The sequence below is a fragment of the Pungitius pungitius genome, chromosome 11, assembly GCF_949316345.1.
Source record: "Pungitius pungitius chromosome 11, fPunPun2.1, whole genome shotgun sequence".
Taxonomy (NCBI): domain Eukaryota; kingdom Metazoa; phylum Chordata; class Actinopteri; order Perciformes; family Gasterosteidae; genus Pungitius; species Pungitius pungitius.
Window position 1 is genome coordinate 18,862,072 of NC_084910.1, and position 19,983 is coordinate 18,882,054.

Sequence of the window (19,983 nt, forward strand, 5' to 3'; positions counted from 1 at the left end):
AGACTCCTCATCTTGGTAAGGGCAGCTGGCTCACCCACAGCATCGAGTTGGTAGTGATACGTGTACGTTTTAAATAAGTTGCTCTATTTTAAACCGATTTCTAAACGGTTTGGTTGGTTATAAATGTCAGATGTAGTTATGACACTGCATACATAATATAAATGTGTTCAAATGTGTTAATAAATGTGTTCTTGTTCATGAACTCATCCTCTACTTCCCTTTTTGATTCTGCACCAAACACAAAACACACTTGTTTATGCTTGGAATCAAAAGATTTCCGACTGCATTCCGTAATTTTGACAGATTTTGTTGTGAGTGATCAATCTGTAGAGAATAAAGGCTGATGAGGACAAACAAGTAGCCATTTAGCAGCTAAATAAAGTCATGGTTCAAGATCTACTGCCTCAAAGTGTCAATGTTTAAATGAGTCATCACTTCAGAGACATTTCTGAGAACACAACTCATAGAAGTTGCCCAATAAATTATTCAACTATAAATAAACGCAAATATAGATGTTCCTGCAGTTAAAACAAAAATGTTAAGATGCACTTTAAAGACAAAATATATTAATATCATTATAATACAATGGATTGGAACCCTGGAGAGCAAAATGATTTCAAGACGTCTTCGCCAAGCGGCCGGCCACTCGAACATGAAACATCATTCCGATTTTTCTTTATTTGATGATCAAAGTGTACACCGTAAGTGGCTAGGAAACCTTTTGGTTCAGGTGGAACCAAGACAACTGGTTTTGGGTGGCGTGAAACATACATATTTATCGGTGGTTTTTAGCCGTTAGTTATTTACACATTACATCCACATGGTTAAAAAAAGTGCTAGCACAAGCCAACATGGTGACAGAGGAGGTCAACTTGAAATAGGATCGAGTCTCAAAAGAGTGTTACCCGGCTTCTATCTGATTTAAAGACGGTTCAAATATTGAAAAAAGACGAATATAATGGCAACATTACTGACTTTACCTTCAATTTTCTCAAAAAGTACACAGTACATAAGTATTGTATGTAAATGTACATGGAGGTCAACGTGTAATAGGATCAATTGAAAGCAGAGTGTTACCCATCTTAGATCTGTTCAAAGATTGGATTTGACACTTCATAGATGAGCGATTAGTGTCTTTAAGGCTGAAAGCCCCTTTTACCGTAACGCCCCCAGTAGAAGTGCATTTTCTTTTTAAATGCGCTCCACGTGACCGCAGTCCCTGTGGTGCGATTTCAAAAGAAACTATCATTTTTAATTGATTCAGGGGATACACATTCTAACGTAATTGGTCCTTTAAACCGGATCTCAAAAACTATTTTCCCTCTCAAGGTTCGGACCCTAAACTGTGCACAGGGAGTATATGACTCTTCTCAAAGTTCTCTGCCCTGGTCCGTCAATTAAACTCATTTTTATTTTGTATAGTCGACGATGCGGATCTCTGGCGGCGCGGCAGTCACTCGGGCCGGACCGCGAGTTTGTGACCTTTGTAAATAAATAAAGGGAATTTGATACATTTCCCAAGACCCAACATGAAACGAATGAAAATTATATGTGCGTGATCCTGTAGCTGCTAATTATTTACGAGCCCTGGAGCCGTTGAAATACCGATTGGCCCTGTTTGACATGCTAGCTAACGTTAGCTAAAATGAGTTTGTGTTCGCTTAAACAACGGTTCGATTTTTGGAGGAGAGTGACAACATCCGTGGACTTGTGTTTTTTTCTTCTTTCCAATAGGGGTTAGAACGCTTTCATACAGTCTCTAGTCGGTTTGGGATGAAAGTTTCATCCTCTCTAAAAGCATGGATCATGGTTCTATCTGGACCCTGTTCCTGACTCCTGCCGTGGCCCTGCTGATACCTGCTACTGCTATCATTATCATTATTACTATTTTAAATATTTATCATATTACAATGAGTGATGAATTATTTGTATTGTACATCTTTCACATTATTTCATTTTGTACACATGACTATTCAAAATAGTGTACTTAAAGTATTTTCATGGTGAATATAGTTTTTTACTCATGTTTTTGAATATTATTTTTTTCATTCTTTACTCCTATACGTTTTATTTATATTCCCTGTATTATATTTTTCAGTTGCAGATTTTATATTTTTATATTTTCGAGTTTCTTTTGACCCCGATGTGTCGTGTGACCGGAAACAGGAAGTGGTGCCCGTAGCTTGACGCTGCTGCGGCTGATAGCAGACGGCAAACATGGACGTCACGCGGAAGAGAATGACCCGAACATGATCGAGATATCAGCGGGAACAGCCAGCAGACGAAACGGTAAGCCGTGCTCCCTCCCGCGTCACGCTGGTGTTCACGTCGGAGCCGGAAAGCTTCGACGCCGTAGGACAAGCTAGCCCGGTTAGCTCGGTGAGCTAACTAACGTTATGTCGTCTAACGGGACGCTGCTGCCTCGCGCAACCAACGTCACCGAGTCACGCCTCCACGCGGGCAGCTTCACGCGCTCTGACAATATCTAAAATAAATAACATGTTCACGAGGACAGGTGAGACAAAATGAGTATGAAGCATCATCTGCGTCCGATAATGGAACCACAGCGGTACCTGATGAATTCCGTCCTCTGACGCAGAGCTGGTGAATACTTTGACGCCGTGGTTCGTTTAACCCGAAAAAGAAATAAGTAAATAATCAATAGCATAGCGTTTTTACAGATGAGTGCGATATTTTAACCTTATAAAGGTGATCTATTTTGATTCTCGTGATCAGCGGTTATAGACCGCAGGTCGTGAGGGTTTTGAAATGTGTCACTGTGCTGTCTGATACTGATCTGAGATCGGTCTTAAATACAACTCCTACAATTACCCTAAAAGGTTTGTAAATCAAAAACGTCTCTTGAAACATTTTGAGCAGGGTAGTACATTTACATATTATTCCCTCACTGATTTTATAAGAAATTGGGGGCATTTTTTTAAACTTGTAAATAATATTTATCCTTAAAAATACTTATTTGGGATTCCTGTACATGTATTTGTAATCAAATGGCAGCAATACAACTAATACAAAACATTCCTAAAACCAAAAAGACTGAAAGAATCCCCGTTTCATTCTCTCATATGCTGATACAGGAGTTCAGCTTTTATTTTATATTTGTCATGTATATTTTAGGGGCGGCACGGTGGTGTGGTGGTCAGCACTGTCGCCTCACAGAAAGAAGGTCCTGGCTTCAACTCCACCTGGTGGCCTTTCTGTGTGGAGTCTGCATGTTCTCCCCGTGTCTGCGTGGGTCTGGGGATTAGGTTGATTACTTTATGTTTTAATTGAATGGCACCATGTTGCTGCAGCTAGTTGTTCTGTGGTGAGGAAATCTGGGGCTTCTCTCTGGGCTTTCCCCTGTGTATTAAGAGGTGTGTGCTTGTGGGGGGCGGCATTGTTGCACATGCTCCTTTTTTAAAAGGGAAGTGATAGTGGTGAAATCAGCTGTTTCAGCTTGAACTTTTTCTATTTTTCCCTTCGTATGAAACAGGAAGTGAACTTTGGTTGCAGAAAATATTTTGTCCAGTATAGACAGGTGGAGACAGGTGAGGTGAGAAGGGAGAGGAGTTCAGAATCTGTTTTTGCTATGTTTGCTTATGAAAACATGGAATTGGACTGCAGTTGTGAGCTCTCAATCAATCTCAATCTATTGTTATGGTTAAGATGATTACATAGTTTGCTATTACTATCATTAATAAGGAATCGTTATTAGCTTGCAGGCTAACATTCTCTGTCTCTCCAGGGGAGGACAGACAGACGGCATGACGGAGGAGAAATGTCCCCAGCTGGTGGACTACTTCGTAGTAGCAGGTCTCGACCCTGCGGGGGCCTGGAGCCCCCTGGACGAGGATGCCAAGACCCCCACCTCCTCCTGCTCCACCTCCTCCTCCTGCTCCACCTCCACCTCCTCCTCCCGAGCGGTGGAGTCGGTGACAGACCTGGCGGTGATAGCCCGGGGGCTCGGGGAGGAGGTGCCGGAGGGCTTCACCTGCATCGAGAGGACGCTGGGCGGACACTCGGCCGAGCTGAGCGCCGGCCTCATCAGCAACCCTCACATGTACCTGTGCTACCGGAGGGGCCGGGACAAGCCGCCCATCCTGGACCTGGGGTGAGTCCAATCTTTGTCTTTGAGAGGAGGGGTAAAATAAAGTGCTGACAGGTGGGTCCTTCCTCTGAGAGAACTACTGTTCTGATTGTCAAGAGATCTCATTCAGAACCCCAACAGCCTCAGATGTGGTTAGATATTCATGGTCCTTAGAGGATGTCTGGAGGGTTAAGTAGATGAGGTGTTATTTCTTTCTATCTGCTGCTCCTCCTTACACTTAAATGCTGCCCATTCATGTGATGCATCTAGGATATTATGTAATACTGAGGATTATTAATTAATATACATACACATTTTTTGTTTCTTTCATCAACTCCTTAATAATCAGGAGAGTTTGTTTTGCCACATTTATATTCCCCGTTTAAACATATTAGCATTCATAGAATATCTATTCATCATTTTCACAAAGCACCATGAACCCATGTGTCCTGCAGAGTTCTGTATGAAGGAAAGGAACAGTTGAAGCAGAGCTGGGACGTCATCGACACGACGCCCTACAGCCGATCGGCCAACCTGAGCTCCGGCGGCGGCCCGACAGCTCACCGGGTTTTCCTGACGTTCCGGCGCGCTCTGGACTCGCAGGGCCTCCACATGCTGGGCGTCACAGACATCGGTCTGCTGATGCCCAGCAAAGGAGAAGTCGCCCCGCACACCTTCTGTCGAGTGGACAAGAATCTCAACACTGGCATGGTGAGCACCTCCACAACCATCAACTAGACCAGAGGTTACTAACGCCGGATCCGGACACAGCAGCCGTCTCATCTCGACCCGGACCAAAAGCGTAAAAAAAAATCCGGTTTGTGATTTAAATGTGACGGAGCACTTTTGACTTTGCAGTTTACTCGTCTTTCCGGCAGTGGCTTAAAGCACCGACCAATTGCATTCGAGTTAAACCATCCCACGTGACACCACTCGACCAATAATTTCCTGTGGGGAAAAATGCCTTGTTGATGCTAGAGGTCAGAGGTCATGTGCCGACTGATTCAAGCTGATAGAAGAGCAACTTTGACTGAAATAACCACTCGTTACAAAAAGAGGCTACAATTTACAAGAGCTCACCAAAAGTGGACAGTTGAAGACTGGAAAAATGTTGCCTGGTCTGATGAGTCTGGATTTCTGTTGAGACATTCAGATGTTGGAGTAAACAGAATGAGAACATGGATCCATCATGCCTTGTTACCACTGTGCAGGCTGCTGGTGGTGGTGTGATGGTGTGGGGGAGGTTTTCTTGGCACACTTTAGGCCCCTTAGTGCCAATTGGGCATCGTTTAAATGCCACGGCCTACCTGAGCATTGCTTGTGACCATGTCCATCCCTTTATGGCCACCATGTACCATCCTCTGATGGCTACTTCCAGCAGGATGATGCACCAGGTCACAAAGCTCCAATCATTTCTAATTGGTTCCTTGAACATAACAATGAGTTCACTGTACTAAAATGGCCCCCACAGTCACCAGATCTCAACCCAAAAGAGCAGATTTGGGATGTGGTGGATGGAGATGTTCATCCCACAAATCTCCATCAACTGCAGGATGCTGTCCTATCAATATGGGCCAAAATGTCTAAAGAATGCTTTCAGCACCTTGTTGAATCAATGCCACGTAGAATTTTAGGCAGTTTTGAAGGCGAAAGGGGGTCAAACACAGTATTAGTGTGGTGTTCCTAATAATCCTTTAGGTGAATGCATATATTCTATTGAACAGTTCAATTGTTAAAATGTGTTTTAGATTTATTTATAATTTCCAAATGTGAAGCTCATATCCCTTTGTCTGCAGTGGGGTCCAGCTTTGTACGTGTGCTTCAAGAGAGCTGTGGCCAAAGCCAACGCCCTGCTCTACAAAGCTAGTGAGTATCCACCCCCCTCCAAAAGCTGGAGAAGTCTTCAGTCACAACATTCTGATCCTCATTTGTACATCTTTTGGTCTGTTATGGTTGTAAGGGATTGATATTGGATGATAAACCTAAACTTCAGGTCATATCTAAAGGAAGGAAGTAGTCAGTTAATGGTGTTGTAACAGAGACACAAGGAGGAGTTCTTAACATGGCTCTTCAGTGTAAAGGGAATATCTTCTCTCTAATGCAGGTCTGATCAGCCGCTACCCGGAGGAGGACCTGGAGGCCTTTCCTCTGCCGGAGTCGGTGCCCGTTTTCTGTCTCCCAATGGGCGTCACCGTGGAGAGCTGGCCTCTGAGCACCAAGTACCAGCTGCCCGTCTTCTCCACCTTCGTCCTCACCTCTGCTTCCGGGGATAAGGTCAGCGCATGCTAATCCCATTAGCATAAATAATACTCCTACTCAACAATAGATGCCATAGAATAATCATTTTGATAATAACCAAGGATATATAGGGTAGGTTTAAGTTCAATAAAACATGAAGATCTTCAGGCGGCGAAACGTTAGAAACCTGAAAGATGTTCTCTGAGGACTCTGGTCCCGCTGCAGGTCTACGGAGCAGCCATCCAGTTCTACGAGTCTTTCTCCCAGGAGCTGCTGTCGGAGCGGCAGAGCGTGAGGCTGGGCCTGCTCAGCGTTGTGGACCGGAGGCCCATCACCAGCCGCAGCCTGCAGGTGAAGAAGAGCATCTGCGTGCTCTCCCACTGGCCCTTCTTCACCGTCTTCCAGAAGTTCCTGACCTTCGTCTACCGATACTCCGTCTCCGGACCCCACGTCCTGCCGCTGGAGAAGTGAGTGACGTCTTTGTTGCCTCTGGCTCCCTTTTTAAGACAAGGAACAACTAGTAACGCAGCATTTATGGAGCGCAGTTCTCAACTAGGGCAAAATGATGTCATAAGCTCCTTCAGAACAGGGCCTCACCAGCAAGTGCATGAAGGCAAATCAGGTCCATCAGCGCGGAAATCGATAATTAGCAAGAAAAAGTCTTTCGGAAAACTTGAATCTCCTCGATCGCAAAGATGTTTTCGGTTCGGCTCGTAAAGCGGCGGACGCAGTCACCACAGTATCTGAAAGTATTCTACCACACTCCTCCATTCCTCCTCTCTTCACTGGTTACCAGTGGCTGCCCTCATCCAGTTCAAAGCGTTGGTGCTCACATGCCATGCTGTGAATGGATGGGGTCCAGTCTCCATCCAGGACATGGTCAAACCCTCCATCCCAACCTGCGGCAGAACACATTCTTACGGCGGTCGGAGCTACTTGTCCGACGTGTGTTGAGATTGAGTCATGGTTCTAACTTTATAACAACAATGAGTAACCTACAACAACCCCCCCCCCCCCCCCCCCCCAAAAAAGTATTAAACGGAGGGTTTAGCAGCGTTCCTTCAATGTTGTTTGTCATTAAGTGCATTGAGCTGCAGACACGAATGACGGCAGATTGTTTGACTGTAAACAGTTCATTTTTGTTCATAGTTTGAAGTGTTTTTTATTTATTTATATTTACAGTATTGTATAAACATATTGTTCAATTTGAAGAAATTATTGTTTTGGCCTTTAAAAAAAAAAGCACCGGTTTAGCACAGTGTGTGTATTAGCACACAAATCTAACTCGCCCTTATCACACACATTTTATTATTTTGTTTCCAGATAGCTTCAAGAGCTTTTCCCACTTTGATGAATCAAACTAAACTATTTGGAGAGACGGTTGTGATTAAATATCAGTTATCTGTTTTTCTTTTTTTTGTTGATTTGTTAATTGATGTTTTCTCTTCAGACATGTCTCCAGCTTCATGCACAACGTCCCGTTTCCCTCCCCCCAGCGACCCCGCATCCTCGTTCAGGTAAACACAAACCTTCATCCTCCTTCAGGTACACACTAGAACCTTCATCATCCTCCTTCAGGTACACACTAGAACCTTCATCATCCTCATTCAGGTACACACCAAAACCTTCACTGTCCTACATCAGGTCCACACTAAAACCTTCGTCTTTCTTCAGGTCCACACTCTGGTATCTGAGCCTGTGAACCTAACCCGTTTGAGAGCAGGTGTTCTCCTTTCACAGGCTCCTCCCTCTCTGACAACAGCCAGCCAATGACACAGCACGTTTTCATTCCCTCATTCATTCAAACTATTCATAAGATCGTTTATGACCTCTCTTGCGTTGTTTTCTCAAACATACTAAAACCCTTCATCCTTCTTCAGGTACACACTAAAACCTTCATTCCTCTTTCACGTAGACACTAAAACCTTCTTTAGAAGAAGAATTTTTGTTTGTAAGAACCAGCATAGAAACTTTCATGTCATGAGATTTTCATCCGTCACTTCCTCCTCCAACAGGATGGCGGTGATGTGATCACAACCTGAACATGGTAATTCTTTCTAATAAGAAGTCCGTTCATTGATTCTTGAGCTCTAATTAGCGGCTAACGTTGTCATACATTATTTCCTCACTCCAAAAATAATTCCCTGATGATTTTAAAACATGGAGTGTGATTTATCTCTGCTGCATGCTGATGAATGATGTCATCGCAATCTGGGACGCAATGATGTCATCGCAATCGGGGACGCAATGATGTCATCACAATCTGGGACGCAATGAGTCTATTGGTGTCTATTTTCACTATAAATTCATTCTTAAGCCAAATATTACTGAATTTATAGGCAAAGCTTTCGTCATACATGTCAGTTATAAGAACATCTTACGCACCAACTCCAGCTTTAAAATCAACTGCATCCTTATAAAAATAGATCCAAGTGACTCCACCTGAGCAACAGGTGTAAACCTGTCACACAACACAAGGATCAAAGCTGGCTAGCGAGATATTCTCAGAAGTGACGGGATGTAAAAACAACTCCATCAAATGTTGGTTTTTAACCAAAGTGACTTTATCTTCCAGCTCTCTCCATATGACAACCTGGTTCTCTGCCAGCCTGTTTCCTCTCCGCTGCCTCTCAGGTCAGCAGGATCTCTCAATGCATCTTAATAACAGCATCTCCAGCTCTTCATCTAACATTTGACCATGAAGCACTACTACAGACAGATGTTCCACAGTGTCCTCCTATAGTAAGAAAAGAGACATACAGCGATGTAGACAGAGGCAGACTCACTGCAACACAAACCACAAAGAAGGATTAACTACATGTCTACATGGTCAGGTTTCTGATGCCTTCAGAGAAAACGTGTGTGGTATGACCTCATACACATGTTAAATATCACTACCCAAATATAATAAATAACAGTTGATTTGTGTGTCTCTGTCAGCGGGGCCAGCTTCCTGAAGCTCCTCCAGAACCTCGGCCCAGAGAACTCGTGCACGTTGCTGCTCGCCGTGCTAACAGAACACAAACTGCTGCTCCACTCGCTGCGAGCCGACGTCCTGACCTCCGTCAGCGAGGCCCTCGTCTCCGTAAGGCCTCGCGCGTATTTGATTGTTGATGCACACACGGACAGACACTAACGGGAGTTCTTTGTATCACCAGATGAGCTTCCCCCTGCGCTGGCTGTGTCCCTACATCCCTCTGTGTCCACTGCAGATGGCTGATGTCCTTCTGGCTCCAATGCCGTTCATAGTGGGGGTCCACTCTAGTTACTTTGACCTGTACGACCCCCCTACTGACGTGGTGTGTGTGGACCTGGACACCAACACCATCTTCCAGTGAGTCCTCGAGGGTTAGGTAGTTTCAATGTGTATATATATATATATACACTCACCGGCCACTTTATTAGGTACCCCATGCTAGTAACGGGTTGGACCCCCTTTTGCCTTCAGAACTGCCTCAATTCTTCGTGGCATAGATTCAACAAGGTGCTGGAAGCATTCCTCTGGGAGTTTGGTCCATATTGACATGATGGCATCACACAGTTGCCGCAGATTTGTCGGCTGCACATCCATGATGCGAATCTCCCGTTCCACCACATCCCAAAGATGCTCTATGGGATTGAGATCTGGTGATTGTGGAGGCCATTTGAGTACAGCGAACTCATTGTCATGTTCAAGAAACCAGTCTGAGATGATTCCAGCTTTATGACATGGCGCATTATCCTGCTGAAAGTAGCCATCAGAAGTTGGGTACATTGTGGTCATAAAGGGATGGACATGGTCAGCAACAATACTCAGGTAGGCTGTGGCGTTGCAACGATGCTCAATTGGTACCAAGGGGCCCAAAGAGTGCCAAGAAAATATTCCCCACACCATGACACCACCACCACCAGCCTGAACCGTTGATACAAGGCAGGATGGATCCATGCTTTCATGTTGTAGACGCCAAATTCTGACCCTACCATCCGAATGTCGCAGCAGAAATCGAGACTCATCAGACCAGGCAACGTTTTTCCAATCTTCTATTGTCCAATTTGGATGAGCTTGTGCAAATTGTAGCCTCAGTTTCCTGTTCTTAGCTGAAAGGAGTGGCACCCGGTGTGGTCTTCTGCTGCTGTAGCCCATCTGCCTCAAAGTTGGACGTACTGTGCGTTCAGAGATGCTCTTATGCCCACCTTGGTTGTAACGGGTGGTTATTTGAGTCACTGTTGCCCTTCTATCAGCTCAAACCAGTCTGGCCATTCTCCACTGACCTCTGGCATCAACAAGGCATTTCCGCCCACAGAACTGCCGCTCACTGGATGTTTTTTCTTTTTCGGACCATTCTCTGTAAACCCTAGAGATGGTTGTGCGTGAAAATCCCAGTAGATTAGCAGTTTCTGAAATACTCAGACCAGCCCTTCTGGCACCAACAATCATGCCACGTTCAAAGTCACTCAAATCACCTTTCTTCCCCATACTGATGCTCGGTTTGAACTGCAGGAGATTGTCTTGACAATGTCTACATGCCTAAATGCACTGAGTTGCCGCCATGTGATTGGCTGCTTAGAAATTAAGTGTTAAAGAGCAGTTGGACAGGTGTACCTAATAAAGTGGCCGGTGAGTGTATATATGTGTGCATATACTAATACAGAGTTACCCCAACCATTATATTAGGTGGTGCCTCGCCCCCTTGAAGGTTGATTTAGTTCCACTTGTTGTTATTAATCTACATGACATCACAAACTGTGAAAAGAGACCAATGTTGGCTTTAGTTTTTAAGCTTTAATTATTATTTACATCGCTTAACTTTTTCTTGATAGGCTGCAATTTTTTAACGTGCACTAATCATTCTTTAATCTGTAAAGTCAGATCGACGTAGAGCCGAACATACAAATACTTAAATTTCATCCTCCCAGGTCGGACGACAAGAAGCCGCTGTCATGGCGATCGTTACCCAGGAAACACGGCAAGACTCTGTTCAATACCCTCACTGGCCTCCACAAGACCCTGGAGAAGAGTAAGCGATTTCTGCCATGTGAAACCACAGTCTGTCTCCAGAAGTCCAATATATATATATTATTATACACACGGGTACATCCATGACCTCCAAACCCATCAGGAGGTCTGAGCCATCAATCCTCAGACGGAAAATCTTTGTCGCCTTCCTTTGACGTATCTAATCTCCTGCCTCCTCCCTGCAGTCTGCACCCCCGGCCAGGAGGAGGCCACGCTGGAGTTCCTGCTGACTGACTACGATCAGATCTACAGGAGTCAGAAGCAGCTGGAGCTGGAGATCCAGGAAGCCTTCCTTCGATTCATGAGCTGCCTGCTGAAGGGCTACCGGAGCTTCCTGCTTCCCATCACTCAGGCTCCTTCCGACACCACCACAGACTGCAGCTCCCTCTTCAACCTGCAGGGTGAGGGGGCTGATGCCAGGGCACTGATCAGGTTTTCACAGGGTACTGATAAGTGTATTGATCGCTTCTCCCTGTGACCGATGACCTCCTGCAGGCTTCCTGAAGTCTCGGGACCGAACCCAGCAAAAGATCTACAGCCAGCTGACTAGGACCCAGATGTTCACTCAGTTCATCGAGGAGTGCTCCTTCGTCAGTGACCGACACGCCTGCCTCGAGTTCTTCGACGAGTGTGTCCAAAAGGTTCTGTTGAGATGTACAGCATAATGTCACTATTGACAGGAACAGTTCTGGAACTGATATTTAATGTTAAATTACAAGATCCCTCCATGTTATAGTTTGTCCTGTTTTTGGTCACCAGGTGGACGTGGAGAAGCCAGAGGAAGTAAGGCTGATCGATCTGGATGAGACTCACAGCGGAGAACACACCGTCTTCATTATGCCCCCCGAAGAACCACAGGAACCCGACGGGTCCGAATGTCCAGCTCTTTACAGGTACACAGGGCAGTATCTACCTGTGGAGGGTAGAATCTGGTTTTACTTCATGCACCCTGATACGATTTACTCTCCTCTTCCACAGTTATGAAACTTTTCCCACTCTAAAGCCGGAGCTCTTCGAACGGCCACAAGATCAACTCCGGGTTCCAAAGAAGGGCAGCGCCCCCAATAGCCCCGCCCCCCACCGAACCAAACAGGTAGAGCAACACCAAGAAGGTCAAGTCCCACCCCCTGCTGCACCAAACGAGTAGAGCAAGACAATACGAGACTCAATGTGTGTTAAGATTTGTTTTTTTTAGCATTTAAAGGACATCAGCTCGAGGTTAGACTACTTTAATGCACTCTACACTTAGTCAATCACTCCTCTAATCACAGTTAAACACATCTATTCAGACAAGCTTTTAATACGTAGCCTCTGACTGGACTGCTATTTTTATTTTATGTATATCTGAGGTTTTAATTACTGTTTTGTTGTTTTAACTGGAAAGCGCCTTGTGCACCGTTTGGCTGTTTGCAAGGCGCTCTACAAATAAAATTTGATTGATTGACACAGATTGTAGAGACGTTAATACGAATAGTAGTAGTGATGTGTGGTGACCCGACGTGACCCCCCCCCCCCCCCCCTCCCACAGGAGATCAAGCTGGCCCAGAAGCGAGCTCAGAAGTACTCTGCAGTGCCAGACATGTGGTCCAAGTGCCTGCTGGGTCACTGCTACGGGCTGTGGTTCATCTACCTGCCCACCTTCGTGCGGGCGGAGGGCGCTAAGGTGCGTGCGCTGCACGCGGCATACGATGTCCTCAAGCACATGGAGAACAGGAAGGTGGTGCTACCTGACGAGGTGAGTCCACCGGGTCAAAATATACAACATGACTATAATGAACTCATTATAAACCCAGTATTCTATCGATGTATACAAATATCTGAATATGAAACCCATTTTCTGTGCACGTTTGTAATCCTCTGCTCTGTCTCAGGTGTGTTACAGGATCCTCATGCAGCTCTGTGGTCAGTACGGCCAGCCGGTTCTGGCTGTGAGGGTTCTACTGGAGATGAAGAAAGCTGGAATCACACCGAATACCATCACCTACGGATACTACAACAAGGTACACACACACACATTTAGTCATTACATTGTCTGTGGTGGAACATGTTATCACATGTTTTAGTATAAAGTACTAGAGGAGAATATTATTACAACAGAATAGAAACACTGTTACAAGTAGAAGTCCTGCAATCAATTATTTACCTCATAATATACTTTAAGTTAACAAAATGGTAGAGTAATAAAATTAAAATAGATCCAAAACGGGAAAACAAAAGTTGGCGGTTGTTTTCTCCTTTGTTGTTTTTAATCAATAACAAGATAACAGAAGTGGGCAGTCGTTTTCTTGTTCTTCGTTCAGAACCAAAAACCAGACCAGCTGACAACTTTTTACTCCGTAAATTTTTTTTTGTGGTTTTTCCCATAAAGTGAAAATACGAAGCGTAGCCGCTAAACCGTAAGAGCCGTAAACAGCTCGGGGCTGGTCGGCCAGCAGAGATGTTCATGCGGACCTGGCTGCTCCATTTTCGGGTGACGGAGCCAGCGTCTCCTCGGCTGGATGAGACAGTCGGTTACAGAAGTCGTCTCCAAAGACGTCTAAATAAAAGCCTCACGCATTAACCGTAAGGCATGCGCACTTCAACCAGTTCACACGCCACATCTTGAAGTCAGTGTTAAACCGCCTCGACCACCGTACGTCCGTTACTAAGCAACAAAGAACGCGCCCACGTGACAGGTGGAGGCTTTTGATAGAGCTAGGGATGGAATGGGGTCAAGAGGGCGGGTGGTGGGACGGGCGGAGGTTGCCATTGTACCAGAATTCTTATTAGAAAATATATATAATAAGCATGATCACATGACCTCTGTCCTTAGGCGGTGCTGGAGAGTAAGTGGCCCTCGACCAATCAGGGAGGACGTCTCCGCTGGGCCAAGCTGAGGAACGTCCTATTGGCTGTGGCTCAGTTCAGGCAGCCAATCAAACGTCAGCACCACAGCGGCTCGGTGGGGTCACAGGAAGGTCAGACGACATCCAGTAGATATTCTTATTCGTTGTACTTAGTATTTCTGTTTGTGCTCTACTTCATCTCAGAGGTACATGTAGGATTTTTTGCCTTCCTGTCTCGTTTAGTGCTTCATACTATAATTGACATCTGAATGAATTACATTAAGATACATTCCATCCTAATGTAGTTTACTTGTTGTTCCTCATAAGAAGTGACGACGGACCCCGATCAGAGGCTTCTCCCACACTCCGCTCTGATCCGTCAGTCCAGCTGGAGCGGCCTGTCCGAGAGCTCCAGTCACGAGTCTCTGACGGGTTCGTTTGTGAAGAGCAGCAGCCTGAGCAGCATGAGCATCCCAAGCGAGAGTAAGACGTTCATCGCCATCTTCTCCGACGTCACAAACATCGAAGCACTCCACTTCATCATCTATATCACCTTCATGTCAAAACATCCAACAGGATGTTGGTCATCATCATGTAATGGTGACACATCTCCTCCTCTGGAGCATCTGGTGTTAACCTCTTCTTCTCCGTCACTCAGAGGTGAAGCTTTGTCGGAAGACCTTCCTCCGTCACACTGGGACCAACGGCTGCAGCGACTCTGCCTCCTGTAAGCCTCCGATGGGGCTCTCCCACACCTCCACCCCTCCTACCGCCCCGCCCGGGGACCTCCTGGTGCGGCGGAGTCAGGTCTGCCTTTCCACCTTCTACAGAGAATGTGCAGAGTCGGCTGAATCTGAGCCGGATTGCAGCTGCCAGCCGGCAAAGAGAGACGGCAGGTTGGGTCCTAACTTCCCCCTGAGATTTCTTGGATGAGTAACTTCTGTCTTTCATAGTGTGAAGTTTGTCACATCGGTTGACCTTTTGAACTTTGACCCGCAGACCCGCCGGGACGCGAGACTCAGCCGGCAGAAACAAAGCGGTAGACGAGAACTACAACAACGTGTCCCCCAGCCGAGGAGGTCTGGCCGGGAAGCTCCAGCAGCTGCTCACTCCCACCAGACACCGAACGTCTGGGAGACGAGCCGCCAGCGTGGACGACCGGAGGCCAGGAGGAAGAGGAGGAGCCATAGGACGAAGGGTGTCCGAGCAGAGGCAGTCCAGGAAGGCTCAGGTGGCCGAGACGCTGCTGAAGGCCAAGGAGCGGCTGGTCAGCGCCACCTCCGAGGTTAGACTACTTCCTGATTGTCCTCCACTGGCACATGTGACATGTCTGTAGATGAAGCCATTACTAGCCATCTCATCTGTATCCACGTCTTCTTCTCTTTAGAGTTCTTTGTCTCTAGGAAGTGACCTGGACTTGACAGACACTCCAAGTCCAGCGTTTCCTTTCCAAAAGTCCTGGGACACCAACCAGCAGGGGACGGGTCTCGAGGTAAAGTTGTTCCTGCCAGGGAGTCAATCCAGGCGTTATTGAGTTGTTGTTTTTTTATAACATGCTGCCATAGAAACCGGGGATTTACAACATCATTGTGTCATCAGCACGTCCTTCCTGTGGCCCCAGGTGCTGATGTCCAGCTGCTCCCTGTGTCGTAGCTGTAACTCGTTGGTCTACGACGAGGAGATCATGGCTGGCTGGACCTCCGACGACTCAAACCTCAATTCCTCCTGCCCCTTCTGCTGCGCCTCCTTCGTCCCCTTCCTGAACGCTGAGGTCTGTGACCTCGGACCTGTGGTCAGGTAGAGACCTTAACCAGCGAACCGGGTCTTTAGAATCTTGTTTGAACCGTGTTAGTAGAACCTCACTAGATCTCGCTCTCTAGAAAGTAAAATGTTGACGTGATTATAGCCAAAGCAATAAGCCTGGGAATGTGTCCACCAAGTAACTACATCATTCCTTTGTGCTTCATTGTATACCAATATTTCAGATAAAGTACCAGGGTTGAGGTTCACTGTCATAAGGGGAAAAAGCTACAAGTAAAAACTCCCTTGTAGTCCTCCCCTTAACGTCCATGCTAAGTCTTCCACCTTGTCCTCTTTGAGTGCGGAGCCTACCAACTGGAACGTGGAGGACAAGGTGGGGAGCGCTGTGAGGCCTCCCAGCGATCAGGAGCTGAAGAACCAGTGTAACGGTCTGAGTGAAGACTCCAGCTCTGAGACCAGCAGCTACTCGGAGAACAGCAGAACCACCATGGTAACAGGCACTTTAAACATCTTCACCCTCTCGTCCGCCGTACTTCCTGTCATGCCGACAGTCTCTAACCCCCCCCCTTCCCTCAGGCCTCCTCATTGGGCGGCTCTCCCCAGGTGACAGTGGCTTACCTGAGCCCTCTGGTCCTGAGGAAGGAGCTGGAAAGCCTGCTAGAGAACGAGGGGGAGGCGGTCCTCGCCCAGCCTCAATTCCTGGAGAACCACTCCATCATCTTCTGGAACCTGGTGTGGTACTTCCAGCGCCTCGGCCTGCCCAGTAATCTGCTGCAGCTGGTCCAGGCCTCGCCACTGATCAGCCAGTTCACCCAGGTAGCATGCAGTCAGATGAGATGCTCCATGGAGGACAGTTCATTTTGCATTTGGACCAGCAGCTCACAATGCTGCTCAGAGTGTTGACGTGATGGACTGACTGACAACATTTCCCCCCCCCCCCTGTGCTTCCCAGACAGAGAATTCAGCAGTCAGAGTGCGGCTCCTCTGGGACACCTTGACCCCCGACACAGACCAGTGGCCCCCCCTCTACATACTCTGGAGAATCCACAGTAAAACAAAGTCTCAGGAACTCTGCTGTTTCCGCTTTGTTTAACTCTTTCACGAGATTCCACCTCCCTGCTTTTCCACCAGGTGGCGTCCCAATGAGGAGCTACAGCTGGCGGAGACACAACCACCCATTCACGCTCTCCTTCTTAGAGGAGGTGCTGCGCTGGATCGGCATGAACGAGGTGCACAAAGCGGTCGCCCTCTACCTGGACACGCTGGAAAAAATGCAGGGGGCCTGGACTCAGAGGTGGGGGTCACACGGTGGCGCTCTGACGGTTACACAATACGTAAAAAGACTCCCAAGAGTAGGGGGGATACGCTGTTGGCATAGAGGGGAGGGATCCACTCAATCTATCGGTTGAAAGAAATGCATAAACTAACGTGTTGTGTCATGGCCTCATCAGTGTCTTTCCAGAAAGGACTCGGGTTACTCCAGTGTGTGTTGCTCCAATGAAGCGAAGAATCTGAATCTCCAGTGTGTTCCATGGGTGTGTGTGTGTGTGTGTGTGTGTTACTGAAAGTCTCTGTGGGTGTGTGTGTGGGGGTCCTCACCACCAGTCTGATAGAGAATATTTAGAAAACTGTAAAGAATGAATCCACAATAGCTTACACTGTGTTAGAACTGGGCTCACACGGGCTAAACCAGGGTTTGCACTGGGTTTGTACTGGTGTCCTGCTGTGCTTTCACTAGGGTTAAAAGGTGGTTACAGTGGGCTCAAACCTGGGTGACTTCACTGTAGATTTCAGTTTGGAGCTTTTGTTTTACTAGATATTATTGAAATGGGAATGTCTTGGTAAAGTGTAGGTTGCTCTGCATTGAATTTGCATTCCAAGGCTTTCTTTATTAATAATGTGTGTACTTTCTTTTCTGCAGGAGTTTGTACAGAGAGTTCTTGTTCCTCACATTGGCAGCTATGGGCAAAGATCACGTTGGTAAGATTTCCCTACACCATGTGACACCGTTCATAAGAATCTTTTAAGGATGTCCTAACCTTTCCAAACATTGGCTAATCAGTTACTCAATTGATAAAAGGTGGTCTTGGAGTTGAGTTCTGAGGCTCTATTTTAACCTATTGTCCCTCAACCCCATATTTTTGGTTAAATCAGTTTAAAATTATACAAAGAATGATTAAAAAAAGGAAGGGTAGAAACCTCTGAGAGACAGAGGATCCCAGACCGTGGATGTCAGAATGAACAAATGCAAAGGGAAATTATTCACTCCACTGGCGTTAACAAACCAGTGAAAGAAACGTGTGACTTTCTTGTCCTGCTGCAGCAGCCTTTGATAAAAAGTACAAGGCGGCGTACTCTCGGCTCATCGGCTCCGTGGGACGAGAGGAGCTCCGTAAGAAGCGAGCGCAGCCTCCAGGACCCAAAGCCGTGGACTGCAGACGCAGCTTCTACCCGCCTCTCGAGTGCTAATGACCGGGGGAGTGGGGGGCAGTGCAGACCCAGGACTCCCCCACTCCACGATCCCTCACCCTTTGCCTGCGTGTATTGTTCACCTCACCGTGGATGTGGGAGCTCCTTCCTATCCGCTGTCGTTTGTCCTTTTGATGTGAATCCCGTTGTTCTTCATCCACGCTGTCCTCAAAGTCGTCATATCCTTCCGTGCATTTTGGGTGAAGGTAGAGCAGAGCATTGTTTTAAAGGGTGGTCCATGTCCATGTACAGAACAAAACAGTCCCTGTCTTCTATAACCCAAATGGTGAAGGTAGTTGTAACCACAGTAGCTCCAGTGAGACCATGAACACACCAGTAAGGATGGAATCAGGACTTAAGAGGAAGCATCACACTTCCAAGGAAACCTCAAACTGTCAGAAGGTTTGTTTTAAGTTAACAGCTGAGACTTTCTTTCTGAAACCTCAGTTTGTATGAATCCCTTCGTTAAAGCTCCTCAGACCTACCAAAATGAAAAAGAAGAGGTCTTTCTTATCTAGTGGAGTAATGGATCCTTCCTACTAGAATTTAAAAAAAGAAGTCTTCTTCACCAAGTCAGCAAGAAGAAGCCTTCTCCGTCTAATGAAGAGTAATGGAGGTTTCGTGACTGGAAATGTTATTTTTCATCCCTCAAATTAAAAAAACAAACGAGGCTTACGGGTTTCCCTTCAGAACTCCAACAGAACCACTAGAGTCTCAAAGTCTGTAGGTATCTCTTTTGGTCAGAATCCAAAAGTCTCATCCGTTTTATCAGAATCGTGACCAACAGAGTCAGAACTTCATCCAGTCTCACTAACAACCTGAGACCTTTACGGTATCAACGGGTATCGGACGGTACCAGCAGGTGTCGATGGGTATTGGACTGGATGTCGGACCCTGTTGGGCATGATTCGGTTCATCTTGAAAGAGCTTAATTAATCAAACGTCACCTAAAATGAATCTGGTACTTTTCATAACTCTTTTTAGTTTAACATCCAACTTTATGTTGATCTGATATATCAGACATAAATCAGTTCAGGTTAAAAAGGGAAAATACCATTAATGGTTTTATAACTCAGTGACTAAAGACGCTCTGGAGCGAAGCTATTTTGAATCTTTGTGCAGCATGAAAACATTTTTTTGAATGTGAAGTTTGATCCTTCTAAGCACCACATGGCTTATTTTAACTGCAGGTTGATTTTAATGTTTGCTGTCGTAATTTATAAAAGGCTGTCGTTTCATTTGTAAATGTTTTTTTTTAAAGAAAACACATAAATAAAAGACGTTGAGCCCAAATGTCTCTTTTTTAACCTTTTTTTCATTAGTTTCTGTAATATAATCCGTATGTAAGATGTGCAAACCTTCAAAATAGCAACACCGTAACTAACACAGAACTTGCAAGTCGTGCTCCTCAAAGGTCTTCATCTTCAGAGCGGGAAGATCTAGTTGCAGGATATCCAGATGAAACCTACTAGAACGGGGAGGGGGTTATGCTGCTGCTACCAATATCAGATGTAGACGATCATCTTCTGTCACCCTGAGATTATAAACATCGATGCACAAGCACCATGATCATCAGATTATTATCGGAACACAGAGTCTACGTTTTT

General features: G+C 46.1%; 1 protein-coding gene across 3 annotated transcripts; it reads left to right on the top strand.

The window, feature by feature from the left end:
- The first annotated feature begins 2,162 nt into the window (after positions 1-2,162).
- LOC119197563 (DENN domain-containing protein 4B-like) lies at positions 2,163-19,669 on the top strand. 3 transcript variants are annotated; one of them, XM_037453980.2, is made up of 29 exons: positions 2,163-2,289; positions 3,746-4,111; positions 4,543-4,798; positions 5,884-5,953; positions 6,192-6,361; positions 6,551-6,792; positions 7,776-7,842; positions 8,901-8,959; positions 9,266-9,410; positions 9,484-9,659; positions 11,222-11,322; positions 11,507-11,722; positions 11,817-11,962; positions 12,081-12,214; positions 12,300-12,414; positions 12,850-13,056; positions 13,193-13,321; positions 14,134-14,278; positions 14,474-14,629; positions 14,805-15,042; positions 15,146-15,431; positions 15,534-15,638; positions 15,768-15,943; positions 16,247-16,397; positions 16,484-16,723; positions 16,860-16,956; positions 17,039-17,201; positions 17,829-17,887; positions 18,231-19,669. In XM_037453980.2, exons 2-29 carry the CDS (start codon positions 3,765-3,767, stop codon positions 18,374-18,376), a joined length of 4,542 nt encoding a protein of 1,513 aa, XP_037309877.2. In that variant the 5' UTR covers positions 2,163-2,289; positions 3,746-3,764; the 3' UTR covers positions 18,377-19,669. The 3 variants fall into 3 exon arrangements, with proteins under 3 accessions (XP_037309877.2, XP_062421440.1, XP_037309878.2); XM_037453981.2 differs by lacking the exon at positions 2,163-2,289 and adding an exon at positions 2,337-2,515; XM_062565456.1 differs by lacking the exons at positions 17,829-17,887; positions 18,231-19,669 and adding an exon at positions 17,359-17,804.
- The last annotated feature ends 314 nt before the right edge of the window (positions 19,670-19,983 follow it).

Coding starts and splice junctions, on each gene's coding strand:
- LOC119197563 (XM_037453980.2), top strand. CDS start 3,765: ATGACGGAGGAGAAATGTCCCCAGCTGGTGGACTACTTCGTAGTAGCA. Junction 5,954..6,191: donor CGCCCTGCTCTACAAAGCTA/GTGAGTATCCAC, acceptor TCTCTAATGCAG/GTCTGATCAGCCGCTACCCG. Junction 6,793..7,775: donor CACGTCCTGCCGCTGGAGAA/GTGAGTGACGTC, acceptor TTTTCTCTTCAG/ACATGTCTCCAGCTTCATGC.